Source organism: Aythya ferina (assembly GCF_964211825.1).
Source record: "Aythya ferina genome assembly, chromosome: 21".
NCBI classification, from domain to species: Eukaryota; Metazoa; Chordata; class Aves; order Anseriformes; family Anatidae; genus Aythya; species Aythya ferina.
Window position 1 is genome coordinate 4650870 of NC_140319.1, and position 25222 is coordinate 4676091.

Here is a 25222-nt window from a genome sequence, read left to right on the forward strand (position 1 = left end):
AACACCTCTGACTCAAGAGGTGCATTTTTTTTTTGATCTGGGTGATGAAGAAAGCCAGACTAATAACAACGCGGTTTGGTTCCAGTTGCTCTGCCTGCCTGGGGTATCTGTGAACTTTGCATTTTGCTGATCAACTGTAGAAATTGTAGTTAATCATTAATTCAGTCCTGTGCTGTTCTAAGTAGCCTCCTCGTGTAAGTGGTTTTAATGCTAAGCCAGCAGCGTGCTACACCTTGTGTGTAGAAAGAAAACTAACACATTTTGCTGTACAAACAGCATGTTCTGTGCACTGTCAGAAATAAGCCCGAGAAGGAAAATCCTGCAACCTGCAGGAGTGCCCCGAGGGAGCTGGGCTGTGTTGGGGTGGGACCAGGCGCGGTGTTTCTGCTCAGGGGTAGATGTGCAGTTGTGGCTGCAGGAGGGCCCGTGCAGTCCAGGTTTATCACTGTCCTACAGCAGAAGCCCTTTAGGGGCCCTGCTCCCATGGAACACCCCTTTTTTTTCTGGAATGTGGTCACCAGGCAGCGGTGCAGCTCTGATTGTGCTGGAGGTGCAGCATGGAGCAGCAGCAGCTCTCCTGCCACAGCCCCATCTGTTCCACATACCTGTGCTGCAGCGAACAGCTCCAGCAGCTCTGGTGATAAGCCTGCTCCTCCTCATTGGGCACATGAGGATGTTTCCCCTGTAGCTGGGCTCTATTTTGAGTCTGGAGCTGGCACAGGAACACCTGAGAGCGGTGACAGACTTGAACGAGGGAAGGGAGAGGAGACAACAAGGAGACGAACAGGACTGGAAACCCAGTAGCCAGCTTGGGCTTGGGCTGGTGTTGCTGGCCGTGGATTGGATACTTCCTTGAAAGTCACGGGAGGGATTTTCTGTCCAGGCAGGGCGTTTCCATCCCGTGTCATCTGTTTTGGCTATAAAAGTCCGTACTCAGCATCTGTGGTTCAAAGCCCAACATGGAGCCGAACAAGGATAAGCAGGAGAGCTCCGACTCGGAGGAAGGCACGAAGGGGGTAAGTGAGCGGACTCTGCTTCCACTGCTGCCTCCCCTGGAGATGTACAGCGGGTTTGGAGAAGCGAGGGTTTGTGGTGGAAGAAGAAGGGCTACATAGCCACAGCTGGTCTCAGAGGCAGAGCAGGGATGTTTACGTTCCCAAACCCAGTTTTTCTGCAGCGTAGCACTGCCCCCCTAACTCACTTGTTGCAGCCGACCTTTATTGTGCAACTTTGGGGTGAGATTCCCTTTCTGCGCACAACGTCTCTATCCTACTCTTGCAAGTTTTCTATCCTACTTTCTGATCATTTTCAGGCTGTGGATATTTCTGGATCGGGCTGCCTCCCGCAGCAGTGCGTCCATAGGTTCTTGCACAACACGGTGCTCCTGCATGCCAGGGGCTTTCCTAAAAGCGCAGCATGTGTATAATTAACATAAGCGGCTCTTCTGAGCTCTGGGGATTTGTTTAATGACAGCAAGGCAGTCTGCTTTTCACTGCTGTTGCAAGAGTCAACAGTCTGGTACTAGAAAGTGTTGCTGGAAGCCTCAGCTTTCTCCTGACCCTGCCTTGAGTTTCAGTCTCCTGCAGTCCCTTAACGTGCAGATCTCTGCAGGGGAGCTGCTACAGCTTCTGGAGAATTTGGGGGCTACAAGGAGCACCGGCAGCTATTTGGACATAGCTGTCATGGTTAGGGCCATGTCAGATCCCCCGTGCAGGAGCTGGGCTGAGTGCTGGGACATTTAAAAACCTGCAAATGTTGCCAGAAAATGGTATGCGTCTGAACGAAAAGCAGCTTTATTGCTGCAGCAGATATGAGACACATTAGCGAGCTATAAAACAAAAAAAACAAACAGCTTAGTCAATAACGTAGGGCCGGCTCCAGCCAAAGGACGGAATTACAACTAAATTGCTGCGGAAAGCTTGCACGGCTGGTAACCCTGAGGACTGTGTGTGTACAGACGTGGCTGGTGTGCGATTCCGCTCGGGGTGGTGATTTTTGTTCAAACCCTTCTGTTTGGCTGCCAAGCCCTCACCGAGCTACTTGGCCAAGCTGTCATTGGCTTCGGTGGTGGTTGGATAACCAGCTCGATCCTGAAACATGGGGGGCAGAGCGATCCAGCCTGTGAAAGCAGAGTAAATGACGAGGAAAAGGATTTTTGCCACTTCATGCAAAACCCCATCTTTTTAAAGCTTCCCTATGCCAGCATCCTGCTTTATGTCACTAACCAATTTGCATGTTGCAAAAAAAGAATAATTGCATGCAATTTCTTTTTTTTTCCCTGCGGGGTGGTATTTTAAGCACGATAACATCAAAATTATTTATCATCCACATGATCCATCAATGCTGGGAAAGGGCGGTAGAGTGAATTACTGTAATGATTATGTGCAAATCAGGCAGAACAAAGTGAGTTACAACAAAAACAACCCGTTGGGCTTTCTTTGTAGGGTAACACGAAGCCAAAAACACAGAAGGCAGGTCTTGAAGGTCTTGCTGTATTTTTATAGAGGGACATTTATGCCTGAAAGCCAAACCTGATTCTGAGGTGCTCTTTGTGTGTTCTCTCTGCAGAAAATGACGCTTTCACTTGCGCTGGTAACGCTGATCTCTGCCTTCGGATCATCTTTCCAGTACGGCTACAATGTGTCTGTGATCAATTCTCCAGCCCCGGTAGGTTGGACTGCGGACCATGACCTAGGAGAAGGTTTATAAACAGCAAAGTGGAAGAAGAATTAGATTGCAGGTGTTTTGTGGGCAGATGCCCATTGTCTAAGGTGCTCACACTGCTCCCCACGTTGAACCACCTGGCAGTGGGTTTGTTAAGGCTGTAACGTGGCCGGTAGGGCTCCGTGCCCAGCAGTGATGGGGCACGAGGAATGTCTTCCCTTCTAGGAAGCAGACAATTCCAGCCAGGCAGCTGAATTTGTGTTAAATCTAACAAGGCGGGATAAGTTGCGTTAACTTTTATCTAATCCAGGCTTCTCCGTTGCAACCCTCTCTTGCTTTTGTTTTCCAGCTCAGCCATTCTGGTTTTATCAAGGCATTTGTTTAAGGTTTTATGGCATTGATTGTTTGACACTGATTGATCTGTGCTTTCACAACACGGATGCTTTGCATACCGCTAACCCTGCTCTGCGTTTCGTTCCAGTATATGCAAGACTTCTACAACCAAACCTACACGGACAGGCATGGGGTCTTCATGGACAAGAACTTCCAGACGCTGCTCTGGTCTCTCACCGTGTCCATGTACCCTCTGGGTGGCTTCTTCGGGTCCCTCATGGTGGGGCCTCTGGTCAACAACTGCGGCCGGTACGTGACGGAGGTGGGGAACGCCCTCCTGGGGCAGCTCGCTGGGTTCAGATAAGGCTGGTCTCACCGGTCCCTGCAGCTCGCCAAGCTCATCAGAAGCTCAGTTGCATCACGCCACTCTGGTCCTAAAGCAGATGGGGTGGTGATTAGCAGCTTGGGAACGTGGTGTCTCACCAGTAGAAGAGCTGATATGGTTCTGGGATGGTCAAGGCCACCCTGGGACCTGAGCCAGGTGGACAGCCACGGGGAAAGCCCTGGGAGCTGGGTGCAGCTGGGTGCAGCTCCAGCCCCGGCTGCTCAGGTTTCCTGAGCTTGCTCTTCATTCCCTGCAGGGAAAATGAGACAATCCCCATTTTCTCTTTGGCTCGTCTTTGGGATGGCAAGTCCTTTGAGTTTTGGGCAGTGTAATCCAGGGGAGGGTCTATCTGATATTGGCCCAGCAGCTTCCTTAGCAAAATAAGCTGATTTCTGTCTGTCTCTCCATGATTTTGCAGAAAGGGCACCCTGCTGATAAACAACCTTTTCTCCATTGCTGCTGCAATCCTTATGGGAACCTCAGAGATAGCCAAAACCTTCGAAGTAATCATCCTTTCACGTGTGATCATGGGGATTTATGCTGGTAAGTGAGAGGTTGGATGATGAAAGGAGAGCAACAATATGATATTCTTGGCTATGTAAAGGTTTTTTTCCCCAATAGATGGCTTCACAGCTAGCATATTTTAGCCATACGATTGCATAGCAGTTCTGTACTTGCTTGAATAATGGTTCTCATCTGCAGTTTGCAGAAGCACCAGAGACCTCTAATAGGCAAGGGCAGTGGGGCTGGGGTTTGGGCTGCACAGAGGAGGTGTCTGTAGCTGCAGCTGCCTTCCACAGGCAGCATCTGCTTGGCTCCGGGGCACCATCAGCCAGGAAACCTGCTGCTGATAATCAGTTTTCCCAGACATCTTAAAGCAGATAGGCTGGCACTTTCTTTTTTTTCTTTTTAAACATAATAAAAAACAGAGTAATCCTTCCAAGCCCAAGTCATGGAAGACAATGCCAGATCCATTCCCGGAACTGGTTGTCCTTGCAGGGGAAAATAAATATTTGAGGGAGGGTAAAGGGTGCAGGGCCACAGGATTTACTGCAAGGCTCCTGGGGAGCCCAGGGGAGGGCTGTGAGGTGCTGGAGCTGCAGTAATGTGGACCAAGGAAGTGTCAAAGGGCTGGTGCCCCACGTGCTGCTGTGCTGGGCTCCTGCCAAGGCAGGCTGATAAGTGTCCTGACAACATTCGGACCTGAGTAATTGGCTTTGGCTTAGCGAGACTGACGTGCTCCATGATTTATTAGTGAGTTCGGATATCCTCTGTGGATAAAGTGAGAAAACAAACTGGCACAGGAAAACAATGCTATCTATAACACGCGATTGCAACCAGTGAGGTAAGGCAGGAAATGTCTGGTCTGGCTGGTTTTGTTTTGACTTTTCACTCTTGTAAGCCTGTCAGCTGCTCTTAGCATTGCTTTTCTGAGTTGCTGCAGAGGGATCTGCAAAGAGGGATCCCTCCTTTCAGCTAGTTATTGCTGACAGAAGAGTTAGGACTGGCTGTCCTGACCTTGCAGTGGGGAGGCTGCCTATGGGGAGGGAAGGGAAGCTGCTGGACCAAGCCAGCTTCGGGCTCTCTCAGGATCCAGGCATGGTTCCTCCCAGCAAAAGGGGCAGCTCTGGTGCTGGGAGCAGCATCGAGAGCCCCTCTGTGGCAGGGCTTGATCAGCATAGCTTTGAACAGTTAAAAAGACACCATTAACTGAATGCACCAGACTACAAGTAACTGCTAGCATGTTTTTTTTGATATATTTTTTTTTAAGGATGGTTGTAGTGGCAACATCAGACATTACACCTCCTGAATTCAGTTTTACAATGTTTTCTAGTTGTGTTAGTATTTTTTTTCTGTGCCTTTTGGCCTTCAGATAACATCTTGAACTCCTTTCTAACCCCAAGTGTGTGAATGCTAGGAACTTTGTTAGCAATGGAAGATAAGAGCAGTTTGGTCATTTGACTTCAAGAGTTTAGGGTTTACATGCCAAGATTTACAGCCGAAGTATGGCAGCTGGCAGCTCGCAGGGGTTACTACAGCTAACAGTGCTGTGCTCTGTAAAACAACCGGTCCTCAGTGTGCTGGTAGAACAGGAATACCTGCTCCAGCATGCTACCTGTAGGAGAAATCTCAGCCCATCAATGCTCTCTGCCAACTGTTACAGAGCAATTAATGGAGTTGTGAATTTCTAGGAGCAAGTAAGGGTCCCATCCTGCCACCCTTGCATCAGCTTGTTTGAGTACTGATTTCTTGCTGAAAGGAAGTGGCAATTCCTCCCTTACCTTTTGACTGTGATTCCAAATGGGAAGCAGCACACACAGTTTCTCTGTGTGTCTTCTGTGGAAGTCCTCTGCACCCCGTGTTGGGAGGGAGCTGCTTTAAGGAAGGTGAAGGGACACTGAGAGCCCCCACATTGTCTGCCAGCTCTGTAGAAGAGCTCCTCCCAGCCTTCTCAGGCTCCTAAAAACACTTTGTTCAGCGTGCTGAGGTCGGGAAGCTGCATAACTAACATTGCTCTCTACCTATCAGGTCTGGCTTCCAACGTGGTTCCCATGTTCCTGGGAGAAATGGCCCCCAAAAATCTGAGAGGTGCCATTGGGGTTGTGCCCCAGCTTTTCATCACCATTGGGATCCTCATAGCTCAGATCCTTGGTCTCAACAGCATCCTTGGGAATGCTGAAGGTAAAATCCTGGCTTGGGAAGTTTTCTATGGGCTCTGCTGGGGAAAGATTCCTCCCAGTCATCAGCATCTTGTCACGTTTGTTGCAGGCTGGCCTGTGCTGCTGGGGCTCACGGGGATCCCATCAGTAATTCAGCTCCTCACATTGCCCTTTTTCCCTGAAAGTCCCAGATATCTGCTGATACAGAAGGGCAACGAAGAGCAAGCACGACAAGGTACAGCACCATCCTTTACTGGAAGGGGAGGTGGAATGGGATAGGTCTGGCTGTGGGATGTGGCTGACAGCAGCCAACAGTGAAGCAGGAGAGTGTGAAATTATTCACTGATGTGTTGCTGGTGGATGGGATTCTTGCTTCTTTCTCTGTTTATGTGAATCCCTAACTGGGAGCACTGCTGCTGCCGCCCATGGTTTGTGTTGTGCTGCTGTGCTTGGAAGCAGGGGAGCTTTTTGGGGTCCGTAACTCACCTTCCTCTCCCAACTAGCCCTGCAGAGACTGAGAGGCTGGGATGATGTGGATGATGAGATAGAAGAAATGCGCCTTGAAGACCAGTCAGAAAAGGAAGAAGGACAGATGTCTGTACTCACCCTCTGTGCCTTCAGGGGCTTGCGATGGCAGCTCATCTCTATTGTTGTCATGATGATGGGCCAGCAGCTCTCGGGGGTTAACGCGGTGAGTGGGGAGGCAGAGGGGTGAGCAGTAACGGGACGAGATACACAAGTACCCCCTTCATCAGGGACATTGGTTCTGTAAGATGTTATGGGAAGATCACCCTGGCCAGTACCAAGCCAAGCACACACGTGGTCCAGAGTCCAGCATCCTGCAAGGATGGTTTGGATATTTTTGGAGTAAGATGCTTGTTCCTGTATTTAAACACCAACATCTCCAGTTCTGAAATAATTTGGGGGTTCCTGTGCACCAGTTCCAGGAGGTAGAAGGAGCCCAGATGGGGTTCCTGTGCTCTGCCTTTGGCCACATATAAACACAACTGTGGTTTTTGCCGCAGGTCTTCTACTACGCAGACAGGATCTTCCAGTCAGCAGGTGTGGAAACCAATAATGTGCAGTATGTCACCGTGTCCATAGGTGCCATCAATGTCGTCATGACTTGCCTCGCTGTAAGTGTCTGCTGGGGCTCTTTGGGTTCTCACTTGTCCGCTCTCACGATGTGTGACCCAGGTTGTCACTTACACCGCGAGATGCTTCGTGCAGTACGTGTTCTGCACAGTCCCTTGCTAAATACCACCTTGATAAAATTTGCTGGAATGAAGTGCTGTGCCCCAGGGATCTGGTCTCTGATCCCTTTCTGTCTCTTTCAGGTTTTCATCGTGGAGTCCTTAGGGAGGAGAATCCTCCTCCTCGCTGGCTTTGGCTTGTGCTGTGGCTCCTGTGCAGTGCTGACCTTGGCGCTCAACCTCCAGGTGTGTGGCTGGGGGGCTCGGTGGGCCTGGCCTGGGACTTACTGGGGAACAAACCCTTGGTGTGTTTTGGACTGGTTTCTGCACTCTGGGAGGGGGGCAGTACCGAAGATCTCAGTACTTGTAGATCTGCCTAAAGTAAACCCAACAAGAGCTACAGTCCTGCTTGGCTGGATACCTCTCCCAGCACATTGTGTTCATACTTTTGCATCCATTTGTTGGAAGCAAAGATCCTACATGGACCACATGCTTAGTGGCTAGGTATGTCTGTGGGGGCATAGCTGGGAACAGAGGAGGACACTGCTTTAGAAAATCCTTCAAATCTCACTGTGAATAGTGCCCTGAGTGTGTTGCTGACTTCCAGGCAGGACCCAGCTCTAACCTGTGATTAAATCCTTCACAGAACACCGTCTCCTGGATGTCTTACCTCAGCATAGTGTGTGTCATTCTTTACATCATTGGACACGCTATTGGAGCCAGTAAGTACACATAATCTTGCTCAGCCTCCTCCGCAGTTTGGTTAAAGTCAAGTATTATGCTGAACTTCACATCAAAAGCTTTGTGGGGCTGATCCAAGGAGATTGCATTTCCCCTGTGCAGCCATGCACCTTGTTGACAGTCAGCTCGATTTATGCTTCAGCGGGCCCTGTCCACGGGCAGGGGAGCATCCAGCTTTCAAGAGGAAAAGCAAGGCATGATTGTGCTCATCATACCTGGGATGCACCCGTTAGATCCGGAGCAAAGCTGTGCTGAGATGCCGAGTCCCAGCGGCTGGGCAGAGATTCTGCATGCTTGCATCCATGGGCAACAAATCAAATTAGAACAACTCGAAGTACATGTGTGGCACTGCAGGTCACTCTGCAGCCAGGAGTTGGTGTTGTAGATGAGGATATTGGAACGGCTGTTGCCTGATCTGGCAGCTTCTGAAAGCAGTCGAGTTGCCTGTTCAGTGTGGAAAGCCTGGCCAGGTCCTTGGTGGATGCAGCAATGCAGTTTGGAGACTCCTGTTGAAGTTTCACTGATAGATGGAATTACATTTAACCTCTCTCTTCTCCATGTATGCTGTCAGTCAGACTGAAGCGCCCACAGGAGGCATGTTGCTGGAGGGAGAACACCAGGCCAGCTGGAAACGTGGCCTGACCCCTGTTGTGATAACGTTATCTGTACCTGCTTCACCCCCTCACAGAGGGGGCAGTGCTGTGAGCAAGCCTGGTGGCTTGTTCCACTAGCACCTGTTTTTCCAGCACCTGCATATGCTGTGTTGTTTTTTTTTTTTTTTTTTTCTTTTTCTATTTTTAAGAAGCACTGCTTTGCTTAGATGCTGCTTGTAGGATGCTCTCTGGAGATGCATTTCACATTTATCAGTCTTGACAATTTTTTCGTGGTTAAAGCCATAGGAGAGCGAAGAGGCTGACTGCTGTGTGTGAGCTTAGGCAAGTCAGCCAGCTGCCCTGCTTTTTGTTTGATTTCCCTCTTGGATTTATCAGATGTTTCTAAACACAACTTGTTTAGTAAGCTACTGACATAAGCGATGTAATCTAGGAATTCAGAGTGAGGGATTGCCTTTGGGATTTACAAATATGCGACTCTCTTCCAGGCCCGATCCCCTTTGTGATGATCACCGAGATGTTCCTGCAGTCATCCCGGCCGGCTGCCTTCATGGTCGGTGGGTCCGTGCACTGGCTGTGCAACTTTGCTGTGGGGCTCTTGTTCCTCTACATGGAGGTAAGAGCAGGGGATGGGGCAGGCCTTCAGCTTAAAATTAGTATCTTCACCCCTGTGTTCCTACAGAGAGCCTTTTTAAGCCTGGGCACTGTGCCTGCCCAGGTTGGTTGCCAGTACCTGCAAGCAGGATTACGGATATTAGAGATAAAGGGCAACAAAGTGATGTTAATCAGCAATTCTTTGGTCACATCTGTTGGGCAATGCTTTAAAATAACGTTATTTTTCCATATGAATGTCTGATTCTCAATTCAGGACCATAGAAAAGACAGCAAATTCCCCATTTTCCATAGCGGGGTGGATGTCTCAGAAAGCCACCTGCAGGTCACCCGTTCAGACTGATCCCAAGTAGTTGCGACCCATAAACTGATTGATTTTAGCCTGTGCAGGGGGAGCTGATGAGTTTACTTTGATTTATGTAGCAGACCTTTTCCACTAAATCCATGGCGGTGGTATCAGGAGACAGAATCCAGAACCACCCCTAGCTTCCAGTTGCTCAACTTAAAGTACATGCACACCACTGTGGTTGCCTTTCATAGGTGATATAGGGTTCAGCATGTCCAAATCATGTCATGTATACATCTGGGGTATTGTCCTGGCCTTTGCTCAGTCTTCTTTTCTTGCTCTAGGCTGGACTGGGAGCCTACAGCTTCCTCATTTTCTGTGCCATATGCCTCGTCACCATGGTTTACATCTTCTTTGTTGTTCCGGAGACGAAGAACAAAACCTTCATGGAAATTAACAAGATCATGGCCAAGAGGAACAAGGTGGAGATTCAGACGGAGAAAGAAGAGCTCATGGATATTCACACTATCCAAGCTGGGCAGGCAGAGAAGAAAGAAATCTCCAATAGCTCCAATCTGTGAACACAAACCAACGTTTGGCCTGGCCCAGGCACTTTTCAGGACCTGCTCAGTGGGAGAACGTGGCTTGATACTGATCTTTCATCCAGACTTTCTGCACACTTCCTACAGCAAGAGTTTCTAAATAAGCCATTATTGTGTCTTAAAGAGTGTTCTCATTGTGAGTGATTAGCAGGACCGCCCTGCTTCACGGCACAGCACTGCTGAGGAAAATTCCCCATTCCTGGTTATTTGTCGCAAGGAAAGGGCAATGCCCGCAGCCAGCTCAGTTCCTGCCATCAAGGAACTGATGCCGCAGTACGATGTATGTCCCTCACGTCCTGACACATCACAAGTGCCACAAACCAGCACCTGGGCTGGGTTTTGGTCAGTCACGTGCAAGGAGTGCACCAGATTCCTCCTTCATGTAGCTGAGGGTCCAGCATGAGCGATGGCAGCTCTTCGGTGCTTGGTGTTCTCTGAGTGGAGAGGCAGTTGTGCTGAGATGCCTTGTTAGATGGGTCGATAGCAGTGTTGATCCTGTCCCCTACCGTCCTTTTGTGTGCTTCAAAGGACCATGAAAGTAGGAATACACATCACTCAATCTCACCCCGCTCTGCTCACCAGACTCTCCCTCACATCTCAGCCCTCAGCTGTTGCCATCGAGTCCTCCCCGAGCCTTATTCTTGAGGTTAGGAGTCCTCCAGTGGTCTGATGCTTATTCACAGCTGGTTGATAACCATTTGTTCCACCAGCACTCCAGTCTTTGGAAATAGCTCACTGCACTCTCTGGTGTTTACACCTCAGTTGCCCAAGGGTGGCAGTCCCTCTCTTAATCCTTTAGTGACCCCCAGATCCATGCTCTGTAGGCATGAGCCAGGTGCAGCTTGTTCACTCCCCAGAGATGGTCCTGAGCTCAGTGAGAACCTCGGTGCCGTGCTCCTGGGGTCAGACTCAGGCTGATGGATGCCTGTGCAACGACTGTAGGGCAGGGTCTGCTTCCAAGCATGGTCAAACCTGTCTTTAAGAAACTCAATGTGAAAAGCTTAAGTCGTTTTTCAAAAAAAAAAAAAATCATCTCTTGGGTACCTGAACCTTCTTGAAGAAGTCTTGAAAGGGTTTAGAGCTTGGTCCTACTACTGGTTTCTTTCTGTTGTGTTCCCTAAGGGCACAGCTCCACCCAAAGGCTAAAATGGTTTGCAAAAGCTGAGGCTGAAGGACTGGTGCTGGCCCACAGAAGAAAGCGAATTGCACGCTGATAAAAACGGAGGATTTCTTAAAGTATTTATTTAAGGGGTTTGAGGGTTCATTGCTGCATAACTTAACGTGTGGAAATTCACCCAATTGTTGTGCAAGGTTGCTGCCCTCTGTATGGAAAAAAGCAGAATTGTTCAACAGCCTGGCGCGGACTTGGTGTTGATGCTGGCAATAATCCTTCCCATGACGTACGTCTTTAACCCCAGGAGATGAGTGTCCTACATGCCCTCAGCCTTGTCTTGTGATGTGTACGTGTTGAAAAAGAAGCTGCTTCCATCAATTTACAAAAAGGACATATCACTGAGCAAAGCGCAACGACCGCGTAGGAGCCGCGCTGTCCTTTGTGCACCCTTCAGTGTCTGATACCTCTGCGTTGGAAGGGGTGGTGGTTTGGTGGTGAAAATAGGAATAAAGGATGCATGCAGGGAAGATGGTGAGAAATGGAGTTGAGGTGAAGGATGTGAAAATAGTTTTACCTGAGAAAGGGGTTCCTCTAACCAGAGTGGCTCTTTGGCATATGTGTATGGGGTCCTACACCAGACTCCTAGGAGGGATGTGACGATGCAAGGCGTTGGACTGTGCTGAGTTGCTCTCTGTTTTTTGCAATCCTACTGATTGATGGAGGCTTTGCCCCTATGTGCCTACTTGGAAAAACTAAGCAAGGTGCCTAGTGAACCTAGAGCAAGCAGAAGTAGAAACAAGCAATTAATCTAAAACAAATAAATGGAGCAAACTTCCTTTCTCATTTTCTCTAGCAAGTGGTTTGCATTTGTTTCCTTTTTTTTTTTTTAAAGGGGGGTGTGGGAGGGTTACTGACAGCTGGTGTCCGACTCCAGAACCACTCCTCCCAAGAGGGTCATGGAGGTTTCTCCCCATGCTATGACATCTACAGGTTCACATGCATCATCCACCCTGCAAATCTGTTGGAGAAGGCCCCAAGAAGAGTGTCTCTGTCCTTCCCAAGTACAAGTGTCCCTCCAGCCTGGCTCACCTACCCTTTCTGGATGCTCTTTGCTTTATCAGCAGCTCTGTTGAGCCATAAATTTGCCATTCCAGCCTGGGAGGCCCACGTCATGCAGAAGTGCAGCCAGTCCTGTGCCTTGTGGTACAGGAGGAAGCTGGTGAAGTGGCCTCCTATCCACAGCCCCACATCTGTGCCCACGGTCAGCACTAGCTCATTATCCCTCACCTGCATGGAGTAGGAAAGAACAGTCTGACTGGCACCGTGCTGGGCTTTTGTCCAGAAGCATAAGGTGAAGGCTTGGAGAGACATCTCATGGAGGGGATGAACAGTCACAAAGCTCTCAATGTTTTCCACGGGGAAGTAGAAAGCTGGGAAAGTGCTGGATTTAATACCTGAAATAACCAAAAAGCCAGCTGTTACGTTTTTTACTTGTTTATAAATCAGCCCAAACCCTACAGAGTGCACCCACAGGAGCTGGCAGGGCTTAGCAGCCTTTGCTGTCCCAAGCCGCAGTTCCTGGCACGTCGTACCACCAGCAGAGCGGTTTGAAATGATGAAAAGCTCAGCTCTGACACCAAACTGCTTTGGGAAAACCACTTTTTCCCTCTCTTTCTTTGTTCTCGTCTTCTATAAAATGGAGACAATTATTTACCCTGGGGAAACAGTGAGCTTAAAATCCTCCCTGTTTGTAAAAATGTGCTTACATGTTGCAGGACAAAGCTGCGATTGCTGTGAGAGTAACTAGATTGGGGCTAGATGTAATGATTTCACAGCTCATGGAACTTCCCCAATTGGCCTTGATATGGAACAAAATTCTACTTGTATATGTCAATACCAAACCTGTTAACGATTTAGGCCATGGAGCACAACAAGCATGGGCTCATCATCCTTGGAAGGTAAGCTGGACCTGGGAATAGACATGTTTCTTACCCACGTGGCTCACTCCATTCAGCGACTCTTTCTTCATGTCCTGGAGCTGCGTCTGGATCTGCTCCAGTCTGAGGCTGAGCTCTTCTGGCTGGCATTGTTCTAGAGCAATCAGACAGCTGGACTTACCAAAAGCCAGGACCTGCACGTGGCAGCTCTCCTGCTTTCTGGTTTGTAGGAGGTTTGGGGAAAAGCTTTGTTTTAAAGCAGCAGGGTCAGTGCTTTGGCCTAGAAGTGCTCAGGGTTAAACCCAGCAGCTTGTGGCAGGGGGACCCTGCAGGGTCTCTTGCTGAGCATTAGCAAGGGAAGGGAAGAGCCTGTCGAGGCTCTTATCAGCTAAGTCATGGTGAAGATATTGTGCCTGAAGGAAGTTATTTTAACTCTGACCTGGTGGTATGCACAGATGCAAGTGTTCTGTGGCTTGCTGCTTTCTCAGAAGCGCCCACTAGTGCCTTCCCCACCAAAAAGTATTTATGTGAGTATTTAGTCAGTGCAGAGCTGATTCTGCAGCGTTTTTCCCAGCTGGGCAGCTCCGGGTTTTTCCTTAGGCACCTATAAAAATGGTTTAATGCTTGTGCCTGGCACCGCACATCACATCTTGCAGGGCTCTGCATGCGTTTGTTCATCTCGTTATTTCCAGGGAGAAGAGGAGGGGGTCAGAAATAACAAAGCAACCAGCCTCACCTAACCCTTCACCATCATTTTCCATGTTCTGGGCTCTGTGGCTGTTAGGGACGGGCATGCTGGGCCAGAGCCCTGCAAATCTGAAATAGCTGCTTTGGGCTGGGGGGGTTGAGAGACAGAGCCCTTTGTCTCGCTTTGCTAGGAGCATTCACACCAGAGCTATGAAACATTGGTCTTCCTGCTGGTGAACTGCCACAGATTATATATTAGGGTAATAAATATGCTGAATTTAGGGCTTAAAATGGAGAATTGCTTCATCCTAGTGAAAGCCCAGAGCATGTTGTAAAATAAAATAGCGACTCTCATTGCTAAAGGTAGCACCGTGTGATTCAGTAGTCAGAGCTTGGGTTAGAGGAGAGAGTTTCTTTTGTTTATAAAGTGTTGACAGCCAGACAAGATGAGAACCTGTTTCCCTGTGATATCCCAAAGCGTCTACAGTGGGAAATAAACACCTACCTTACTTTTTATGTAAGATCCCTGCTGACTGCCTTCCATAATTAGGATTATTTGCCTCAAGTACCTCATTATGGCTTCTACCTTCTGCAAAACACAGCCAGTGAGATGTGTTCTGAGTCTAGGGGAAGGTTAAATCTTCGGAAAGGCATTTTGTGTAATTGCTTTGCTGCTAACAGCCCAGCTTCCTTCTGCTTCTTGCCCTGGATCTCCACGTAAAGGGGGAGAGTTACTGCTCTGAGCCGGACCTGCCTTGTGGCCCCACGATGTGGGTTCTGCAGGGGAACAGCACACGGGGCCGGGGTCTTCTCCCACCTCTGGCCTCCAAGGGGTTGAGGTAAGGAGTTAATGGATGCTGCACATCAGGTGCCAAAAGTGGATCTGGTTTCTTAGGTGAGAAACTTGTTCCTCAGCACCTGAGAGCTCGAGCAGAGATTCCTGTGGATTAATCCATTTGCTGACCTCCTTTAGATGTGGCACAGTGGGAGATTTTCCTCGTGGGGTATTGACACCCTGTGCCAGCCCCCTGAAATCAGTGGGGAAACTGCGCCTGCCTTCGCAGGAGCTGTGACTGCAGGCTGTCGTTTTGCCTTTGTGCTGTATTAAAACGCGCCACGTTAGAGCATCACTGTCTTGATGTTGACAAGAGAATAGGGAAAGGCACACGTGCAGAGATGTGAAAGCTAAACCTGCAGGAATTGGTGTGCAGGCTGTCGGGGTGGCAGTGCTGATAAGACAGCTTCCAGTTGAATGTCAGGCTTGCAAGGGGGAAAAACAGGAGCACTTATTCGTGATGATTTTTAGAAATACAATCACAGCATCCTCTCTCTGAAGATGGCGTGTCTCTCATTGCTTCAGTTCCTTGTTCTTGCTCTATATTCCTTTCTCCCTGCTGCAGAGAGAAGAAAGGACTGGCGTGGGGGATTAGAGAGCAACCAGGCTCTTCATGTTCCAAATGCCTTGAAAATACTCATCCCCCTGCAGCACTTATTGGGAAATTCTTCTCTCGCTGCTCATCTGTAGTCTACAAGCATTACCCCAGCAGCAGCAGCTGATGAATTATTTAGGTAATTCATTACCTGCAGCAGGAGCATCCAGGACCTCATAAAGGAGAAGCCCTGCTCTGAGGCTGTGCGGCCGAAGGCAAGGTGTTTAACTTGGGCTGTGCTTCAGCTTCCCTTCCTGAGGGCTGTAAGGAGGGCTCCTCCTCTGCCTTGTGTGATTTCGACTAACCAACCATCAGCTGCCAGCTCACAGCTGAGCTACAGTTCTCCTATCCCATCACTTCTGGTTCTCACTACACAGGGGCAAAAGATGCATTTTGTGAATGCAGAGAGGAGTCGGTATGCCTCAAACGTCACTTGCTCCTACAGTCCTGCAGCTGTCAAGTCCGCTGAAAAAGGAGCTGATCTGTCATGCTCCTGCTGCCTTTCATCCCTTTTCAATGTCTAACAGAAAATATCTTGCAGAAATGTAACTAATTCTTATTTCTCTGGTTTACATACGGGTTTCTGAAAAGCTTTTCTGTGTGATTGGGGAAAACAGCACAACCAGGAGAGCAGAATGAAGTGAGATGGCCAAGTGTGTCAAGTTCAGAAAACAAAAAGGACATTGTCTGTGAACAGCATTTCAATCAGCTAAACCCAATAATCTATTCCTGCCATGGCATGAGTTTGACATCCTCTCAGGGCAACTGCCCAGCCAGCGAAGAAAAAAATACTTTCTACCCCTAAGGCAATGCTGGCTCATTCACCCCCACTGGTGGCACTGGCCTTGACTTGGTGGGGGGATATGTGATAATGGCAGGGTGCAGAGATAGACACGTGGAAGGTGTTCCTGCACCCTGCCTGTGCTGGGAAAATACATATCCGAACTCTTAAAATCTCCTTTATACTCCAGTGATGAGTGCATGCTGTGCTGCCCAGACAAACCCTCCAGAAGACAGACCACAGCTTGCCTTACAACTTAAAAGCAGGATGCTCTCAGGTTTGTATTTCCTCCAATAAATGCACTGTGGGATGGTGCAGGGTGCTAACAAAGAGGTGTGGGCAAAAGGCTGGGGTTTCAGGCCAGCCCTACCGTTACCAACGTCTGCACTTCAAAAATGTGAGGTTTGGCTTTGCTGCCAGCATCGCCCATGGTCATGGCAGCAGCACAGGGGGTCCTGATGCTGCATGATCAGGGATGGTGCATGCACCGTGCTGTGGGTCAGGGACCACTGAAGCCTGCAAAATGGGGCTGAAGGGGGCTGTATGAGCTGTATGTCTGCTCCTTTGCCAGAAACGAGCTCCTCTTTTTAGGCAGGAGATAAACAGGCTCCCCCCAGCCTCACCTGAATGGCCGTTGTTGGTCATTTTGAAGTCCCCCTGCAAGGGCTCGTTGTAACCACTTAGCTCCAGCTGCAGCAGCTGGGGGTTGTGCACCTCTTTCTTCCTCTGGATGTCGATGGGAAACTGGTGTTTGCCCCCGGTGCTCTTCATCCAGCTCGCCCTCTGCAGAAGAGAAGCAAACCAGGTCATTAGGATGGGGCAGGAGCTGCTGCTAGCTCAGCAGTCTGAAAATATACATTATTTTGTCTGCAGGACAACTGTGCTGCAAAACATGAGACCTGCATTGCAGTAAGAGCCCTCTGCACCCACCTCCTGTGCCTGTCCATGGAGGAAGCAAATGCAGAGGACACCTGGCATGCTGGATACTGTCCTTTTTCCAATGGCTTTAAAACCTCTTACCCCAATTTGCATCTTTCCTGCAAGGTCTGAGTGCTGCTGAAACTGCTAATTGCTGCTTGAACCCATCAAGGCTATTTGTGCTCTCCATAGTGCTATATTTAAGACTTTGAGGTTAAGTAGAAATCTTGATGCTATCTCTGTCATGGCTGTGACAGACAGCCACTATGGAAACCTTTTATTCTGCTTACATCCCTCCCTCAAACTGCAATATATTGATCAACGGAGACTCGTCTGAGACGAACAAAGCTAGAGCTGAGGAATAACCAGCACGTGGCTGTTTATATTTGCTGAGTGCAAACCATGCAGAGATGGTCTGGGAGGAGAGGTGAGTGTTTTAAAAAGAAAGTAGATCAAAGCTATTTCATCAGCTCCCTAATTTTCTAATTATTACAATCAGCCACAGCTGGGGATTTGTTACCATTTGCCAACTCTTTTCTTTTTATTTCATTTAAGCAATTAAAGTTTGCAGGCATTTTATTTCCTGACATTGAATAAATATGGAGGGCTTAGGAAAGGGCAGAAGGAAATCCAGCAAGGACTTCTGCAAACCGCTTGGTGGGCTAATTGCAGGACTGCATCCACTCAGCAACAGCCTTTCCTTCAGCCTGAGTCCCAGCCCACTGAAGAGTGTAAAAGAACTGCCATTTACTTCAGCAAATTCTGCAAACAAGCTCCTGAAACAATTACAAATCAAATAAAGTTTCACAAGGTCTATAAATACACAGAGGAGCACTTTTTTTTGGTGACCTGTTCTGAATAGGATGCGACAATAAAATAATGGACAAGCAGTGTTTAAAGGTTTTTCTTTCAGGATCATCCAAAGGGCAGCTTTTATTCTAAGACATTGCAAAGATTTTCCCTGTTGTTCAAACCTTTTGGGTCTGCCAGCCCTGACCATGTGTCCTCACTGCACAGGGGAGCACAAAGGGGTGGCACTGGGGAAAACCAGTTCCAAGATACGCAGTCATCAATAAAGGGGAATAAATTAGCTGCTCGCTGGAGACCTCTCACTAACAAAAGCAGTGTCCAGCTGAGTGTTGCCTCTGCAAAATGAGAGCGTCTCAGCAAGTTGGCAGGCAGCAGTGATCCCAAACCAGCCTCATTTTTGTTACCTTTGTACGTCCAGTGCACGGTGTGAGAGCAGCAAGCACAGCAGCAGCAGCAGGCGCAGTGGGGCAGCTGGGACGCACATCTCTCGCTGCACCTGCAGGACCAAAGAGGAGAGCACATTTCTTTAAAAACCCTCAGGAGGCATAAATACCAATTTTCTCCTGGTCTGGTCCCTCCAGCACCCATCCTGCCCTGCTCTTCATCCATCAAAAGCTGTAGCTAACAATGCCACAGGGATATTTTGTGTGGGCACTCTGCACAAATGAGCCAAGGCACACAGAGTTTAGGGACCAGTTTTCCAAAGTGCTGGGCTTTCCCAGTCTTATTAGAAGTCAGAATTGTAGACACTTGGCTCCTGAGGCCAGATTTCAAGAAGCTCCACACCCGCTGGTCTAGGATTTCAAGGTGTTTAGCTTTCAACACCTTCCCTCGTCTCTGAAAACCTGGGTTTGTGTGTGAGATTTGAAACCTGTGGAAAAATCAGAGCTCTGAAATGCTATTTACTCTGCTAAAAGACGCAGGCAGGATGCAAGATCTTGAAGCCCTGATTTTTGGAACGCTTACAGGAATTCCCATCAGAGGCTAAGAGGTGTCAGATGTCTGAAGGCTCTCATGGGTTTCTGTAGCTGCTCTATACACCATCAGACACTTGATTTCCTTGAAAATGTGTCCCAACCTATGAATTGGCCAAGAAATACCAGCCTTAGAAGGCCTTTCCTGGTTTGGTGGTTTGTGCAGTGTGTGTTTAATGTTTGGGAACTGCTGTAGTATTGAGTTAATTAAGCAAATGCATATTTCTCCTTCTCTCCCCAAAAAAAGTCATTTATCCTGACAGCTGCACTGAACTGTGGCAGGACTGAGCTAACCAAACTTCCCCTGCAATGCACTCCATAATCCGTGTGGATCCAGTTGGGTAAATAAGCCTTGAAATTAGCTGAGGGAGATTTCAGGGGTTTAGAGCTGTTTGCACACCCGGATTCCAGACAGCAGCACACGAGGGTGTGAACAGGCATCAGGAACCAGCCCCTGCAGCCGTCTGTCACCCTGCCTGCACGGGTGGCGTCGGGGACAGGCTTTGTCCCTTGTCTGCACTTCAATCACATCAGCCTGTGCTAAGGGTTGGAAATAAAACCTCCCATGAGCGTGCTGGTGCTGGAGATGGCACTGAAGTGCCTCAGGAACCAGCAGCCACAGCATTGCTCCTGAGTAGATGGAGGTGAAGCAGACAGGTGAGCTTCAACCCAGCCATCAGCGTGTTCACAAATTAGGTGAAAACCTCTTCCAACAGAGCTCAGTCCGCTGGCTGAGTAAAGATTTTCAGCTGCCTTGTTATGAAGGGCAAAAAGCAGCTAGTCCTGGTAAGCCCCAGCCCATGGGTGAAGCCAGCAAAGGCTGTGTGGATTCAAACGTGAGATCCTTTTTCATCTTCCTTCCAAAGCTGGCCCTTGTTTCTCTGACATTTTGCCCCTTTTTCTCCTCTTTTTTTTTCCCTTTTTTAAGGGCCTGCTGCAGCTGGCAAAGAAAACGGAATGCTTTGCTTAAGTGTCACTTTGAAGCTGCAGCTTACAGAAGCTCCTGTACTGGCCTGACCTCATGTTACCAAAGAGACATCTTCCTGACCCCAGTTAGGAGCTCAGCAGCCCAGCTCCCACCCCAGAATGGGTAGAATTTCAGAAATTAAATGAGGGAGATTTTTTTCTTAATGTACAGATAAAAAGGTGTCCATAAGGAGTAAGAATTGCCTCCCTGGATTGTGGGGATATTTCCTTTGTTGCTCTGCAGTAGGCTTACGTTCATCACTTGTGATCTGTTTGTGGAGGGACCGGTCCCCCTGAAATCATGGGAAAAGAATGGATTAATGGGAACAAAATCAAAGGAGCAATGGGTTATTTTCCTGACTCTGCCTTTAGACAAGCTATCTCTCTACCTCTGCTCCCAGTGCCTCGTGCTGTCTGTAAAATTAGGAGTTTTGGCCACGCTTCCAAGTGAAGAGCTTTAGAAAGTCTACTTAAAACAGATAGTTCCGTGCCAGAATACGGAAGAAGCACGAGGGAAGGAGCAAAGGAAAAAGCTCTAGACATGCCACAAAATGCTTGACTCCAGGGGAAAATGCCACTCAAAGACTGCAGATCATGTTGGGAAAGTAAATTATAAATAAACAGTCTTGACAAAGCCCATCAGCAACAAATTCCTAGGACTGAGTTCAGTTTTGCCAGTAGAGGGAGGAAAGAGCATTTGTACCAGAAAAAAACAACAAACCACCTTGCCTGGATAGAGAAAGACTTTGCAAAAGGGGTGCTAATTAACAACGGAGACTGGAATTCAGATAAAAAAAAAAAACAAAAAGCAAAGTTAAGATGCAGTGGTTAACCAATTTCATCCTCTTGTTCAGAGGGTAAATAAACTGGAGAAAATGCTAAGTAATAGGTCTTTACCCCACCCAGTACACATGACAAGGAAATACGAGTTATTTTATTTAGACCAGATTATTTTTTTAAAAAAACTCTTCAGTATCTTAGGCCCATGTGGGCACCTACCTGGGCAGCCTGCTCTAAGGAACCTGCTGTGGCAGGTGCTCCTCTCACCAAACTTTCATGCTTGAATCACTTCCCTGGCAGACGAACTGAGCCACAGAATCCCAGGCTGAGCTCTGAAGAAAGCCTAATTTAGTGGTCAAAGGAAAGAGGGTTACAAATAATTGCATTATTACTTCCTCCAAACTTGAAGCCTACCTCCTGCCCACTGAAAGCAGGCACTTTCTGCCCCAGGATCGCGCAATCCCTTTGCATACCAAGCACTATTCCAAAAAGACCACTGAGGCCAAGTGAAAGAACCCCAGGTACGGATTTCAGAAGGCTTGGGGCTGACCCCTAGGATGCCCAGAATAACGGCAGGTTTACAAAATCAATTTTCCATGAAAACCCAATTGCGTGAAAAGCCTGCTCACGAGACCAGCTGCCAAGTCAAATACCAGTCTCCCAGCTGGATTAGCACACTATCTGCCAGGAAAAAATTAAGTGACAGCACGCATAAGAAAGTAAGAAAGTAAAAGGGGTCACACTTGTTATGAAGAATTTCCTGAGGCTGAACTAAAAGGCAAGAAATAGAATAGCACACAGCCTCCTTTGTATTCTAAAGGAAGAACAGAAATTCTTCAATAATAGGAGACTGACTAAGAAGGACCATGTTCATTTAAAGACTAAGTACAAGTAAATATCCACAGCAAAAGAGTAAAATTGTGTTCACTTCAAAATGATGGCCAAGACTGCAGAAGCAACTAGACATTTTCAGGAGGATTCACACTGTGACATCCCAAGAGTCCATTTCAAAGCGAGAGGATGCTCTGCACAGCCCGGTATGGCAGGTGCTGATGGAAAACCTTGAGGAGCCACCTCTTGTAAGGTTGAAAAAATAAACAAAATCCAACCACGAAGACTCAATAAAGGTCACACAAGTACCCATGTTAGTAATGTATGTGCTCTGCTCCATGCGAGTAAAATAAAGTCCTGCTTTATTGTCTGCAGGACAATCTCTTTTTCTTTTTTTCCCCCGGGACATTTTAATACCCTTCCTACAGAAGACTCATTCCTGGGAATAGCGATATCGATTTCAATTTCACAAGAAGCCTGTGTTCGCACCACCCATAAATATTGTGGAAGAACTGCAACCAGAAGAGGCTGGTTAATGGAAGAAAAACCATCCCCTTCTTGTAGGCCAGTTGGGAAATGTGAGCTGGCATTTCAGCTGGGAGGATTACACAGAGCCCAGAAGTTAGAGCATTAACCTGTCTCAGCTGCTGCCTTGTATTTAAAGATTTATACCAGACTCAGCAAGATCTTTCCTTCTCAAAACCGATGCTGATGCGAGCTACAGAACTGCAATTCGGAAGACCCCAGGAAAACACGGAGCTCCCCAGTTCATTTCCCCAAAATAAAAGAGGAGAAAACCTCAGCCTCCCATGGAGCTGAACCTGCTGTGAGGACAAAGCCTGTCAAAAACCATACCTGGACACACAGGCATCCGCTTCCTGCTGATCCCCTCCTGTTCCTGCAGCTCCACTGACCAGCTTGGTTCTTCTCCATTAATGCAGCAATTCCCTTCTTCTTACTAGGAAATGAAAGGGTCAAAATGGTGTTTAACAGCTCGACTCTTGTGCCTTGGGCATCAAAAGCAATCACAACAGAAACAGGGAAATGAAAGAACAGAGCCCCAGCCCCAAAGCTGTGCTTACAAACAGTTCCCATACTATGTAAGCAGGTACATCGTGCTGTGCAAAACTCCATCTTGCATTTAGCAATACAAGAAAAAAAAATCAGGAGCTCTTGAACAGGAATTTGTTTAAAAAAAATAAAATGTACAATTGATGGAAGCTCTTCTTTCTCTACAAGATCTCTATTAGCCAGGAAAAAAGAAAATCTCTGCTGCAACAACTGCATCCAGGTAGGGTACTGGATATTCTGGAAAATGATTCACTTGAAGCAAAGGGTAGCTCTTACTTCATAACGGTGGTTCGGTCTTCTTGTTCCACAAAGCAGCCTTTGTACCATCCTCTTCACCTGAGGCCTCGTCACAATACAGCAACCCCTTGGGTAAATACCTGCTTATTCAAGAGGCACACACCCTAATGTGAACTTCTAGGAAATAAATAAATACATCCACACTTCTGATTTCACCAAAGCTGATTCTGAAATTCAGCTTCAGCTTCTTTCAGAATTAAACGTGAGCCCATGTGGGGTTAAATCTGTTTCTTTTTTACAGCTCTGTATCAAAACCCCATTGAATTTGTAACAGCTTCAAGTGCATATTTGGAGGAAGATCATCTGTAAGAATCAGGGACTGTGACAGCACTTTTTCACACCATCAGAGGACTAAGAGCTACATTCATAGCTACCCCATATTGCACAAATCCAAGATTTCTTTAAAATATTTGCCATCTCTTTGCCAATGAACAAAGATAGTAGAGGACCACAGTAGTTTTGTTCCTTTTTTTTTTAAATATTGCTTGCAAGATGTAACAAACAGTATCACTTGTGTATAATTGTGTCATTAAAGATAGATACCACACACAAACACAGAAGGATACGTACACACACGCATGGCACGCTAGCCCTACAGGTTGGCACTTCCACCAACAGTTACTTTACAGGACAGAGTCACCGGATAATATTTCTTCAGTCAGACAGTTGGAAAACACAATACAGCCAGATCCATAGTTCAGCTACTGTTTGTACATTCATTTTAATGCTCAGGAAAAATATAGATTTTATTTTATTAAGTTTTGCTGCAAAACAAAGAAACCAAAATGAAATCCCTCTTTCTCATCTCTTAATTATTACTATTTATTTTCTTTACACTTTGATTGGAGTATTTAACACCTGCCTTTGGCATTATGGATAGAAAGCTCAGGAGTCTCTGAACACACCATTGTGCAGAAAAAAAACACATGGAAGAAGAGTGTCACGTAGAAGTTCCTGTTGTAACAACATGTTTTCTCCAATCAGTGTTCACTACTTTATCTCTAAGGCACACGCTCTGTTCCCAGGATCTCATCACATCCAGATTTGCCTCTGTCAGTCCGAATTCTTGTTGAGCCCCCAAGTTCCAGTTCAGAGAACACGCTGTCTGAGGACATCACCTCCCTACCAGCGACAGGCAAGGAGGAGGACTGATGGCCAGGACTGATCTCCTCTGATATCTCCTCCTGTGAAGTGCAAGCGTGTGCTTTTTGCCTCTGCCTGCCGAGGGATAAGGCTGGTCCTTCTCCAGCGTCTCCTTCAGAGCACTGCCGAGTGCCAAGGCTCCAGCTCTGCTCCTGCAGGGCACGGGACGTGCTGCAGGCACTGGAGCTGGATGCCCTTGAAAACACCTGCGTATGGAAGTCTATCACCTCTGGTCTGCACGTCTCTTCTGACTTCAGTTGACAGTTCAATGCTCTTTACTTCACATCTTTCTGATCGAGCAGCAGCCCCAGGCGAGGTGGCTGCCTGCCCTGCACCACTCCTTGCCCGTGTGACACTGGGAGCAGAGGGGACTCCCTCCCTCCACCTCCACCCCAATCACATTATTTGTCTCCCCCCCTCCCTCTCACGCTGGCTTTGCAGGTAGCCAAACCCAGACCGAGCAGCGCTTCTCATCTAAAATGCAAACAAAAAGGAAGTAAATGAGGGAGGTGGGAATGGGAAGGGAAGCAAGCATATCCTTAGACAAAGATCTGAATCCTCTCCCGGATAGCCTGCCGGCAGATGGGGCAGACAGTAAGGGCTGTGCTGCAGTCTGGGCAAGAGCCATGTCCACACTGGAAGACCAGTTTGATTTGGTCGTCGATGCAAATGGGGCAGGTGATGCGCTCTTCCATCTGCCGGTAGCGGTTCTGCAGCTCCTCCATCAGCTTCCTCTGATCTGTGGATTCAGAGCTCGGGCTGCACTCCACCTCGGTGCTGTCTGCAGGGCGGGAGAGCAGGGAGACAGTTAGTGGCTACTGTGCCCTGCCTCATGCAGCGTCTCTTTAATCAGACTGTTCCTTAATGAGCAGCAATTAGCTCAGACTAAACTCTCTTCACTGAGCCTTGTCCAGGGATTCCACAAACAAAAAGCCAGAGATGATGCTTTTTTTTTTTACAGACTGGCCAGTGCTGCTTTGCTGTTTTCTTGCTCAGCGTTTTTTGTTTGTTTGCTTTTGTCTGCCTGTTTCTTTTTTAAAAAAGGATAAAAGAATCAAAACAAAGAAAAAGAAAATGCAAATGTTGTCTGATCTGTCCTGCCTTAGCGTTCTGGAATATACTGGTGCTACCTTTAAGTAAAAGATTTTGGTGCTGGTTGTGATGTTCTGCCATACTAGTCCAGGAGTCCTCACAGTGCTACTGGTACCATGCTCTCTCAACCTCCTGATTACATTTGGGATTCAAATTTCTGCTGGTATTTTTCAGGACACACATGGTAAAACAAGACGACATCATTTGACATCACTTACAGTGACTTTTGCACACACGAAGCTACACAAGTAGAGTCCTTTAGTCGACTCTATATGCAAAATTCAGTGGACCTTACAGAGATAGT

The 25222-nt window shown here is 47.8% G+C and overlaps 3 protein-coding genes across 4 annotated transcripts in view; 1 reads left to right on the forward strand and 2 right to left on the reverse strand.

The window, feature by feature from the left end:
- Window positions 1-868: 868 nt before the first annotated feature.
- On the forward strand, window positions 869-10210 carry LOC311422162 (solute carrier family 2, facilitated glucose transporter member 5-like). Its single transcript, XM_084494930.1, has 12 exons — window positions 869-1016; window positions 2569-2667; window positions 3146-3306; window positions 3801-3925; window positions 5912-6064; window positions 6152-6277; window positions 6546-6733; window positions 7068-7178; window positions 7380-7481; window positions 7882-7957; window positions 9076-9203; window positions 9830-10210. The coding sequence occupies exons 1-12, from the start codon at window positions 960-962 to the stop codon at window positions 10064-10066; spliced, it is 1563 nt and encodes a 520-aa protein (XP_084351056.1). The 5' UTR covers window positions 869-959; the 3' UTR covers window positions 10067-10210.
- A 1898-nt stretch (window positions 10211-12108) lies between these two features.
- LOC311422084 (uncharacterized protein) lies at window positions 12109-23147 on the reverse strand (the record flags this gene model as incomplete). Its single annotated transcript, XM_084494782.1, has 6 exons — window positions 22663-23147; window positions 22171-22273; window positions 16660-16819; window positions 13194-13292; window positions 12295-12655; window positions 12109-12211 (listed from the first exon to the last, which is right to left on the reverse strand). The coding sequence occupies exons 1-6, from the start codon at window positions 22665-22667 to the stop codon at window positions 12109-12111; spliced, it is 831 nt and encodes a 276-aa protein (XP_084350908.1). The 5' UTR covers window positions 22668-23147.
- A 228-nt stretch (window positions 23148-23375) lies between these two features.
- MIB2 (MIB E3 ubiquitin protein ligase 2) overlaps window positions 23376-25222 on the reverse strand; it is a 40230-nt gene continuing 38383 nt past the window's right edge. For both annotated transcript variants that reach the window (XM_084494932.1, XM_084494931.1), the window contains one exon: window positions 23376-24607. In XM_084494932.1, the coding sequence (XP_084351058.1) occupies window positions 24366-24607 (242 nt within the window). In that variant the 3' untranslated portion in view covers window positions 23376-24365. The remainder of the gene's footprint in view (window positions 24608-25222) is intronic.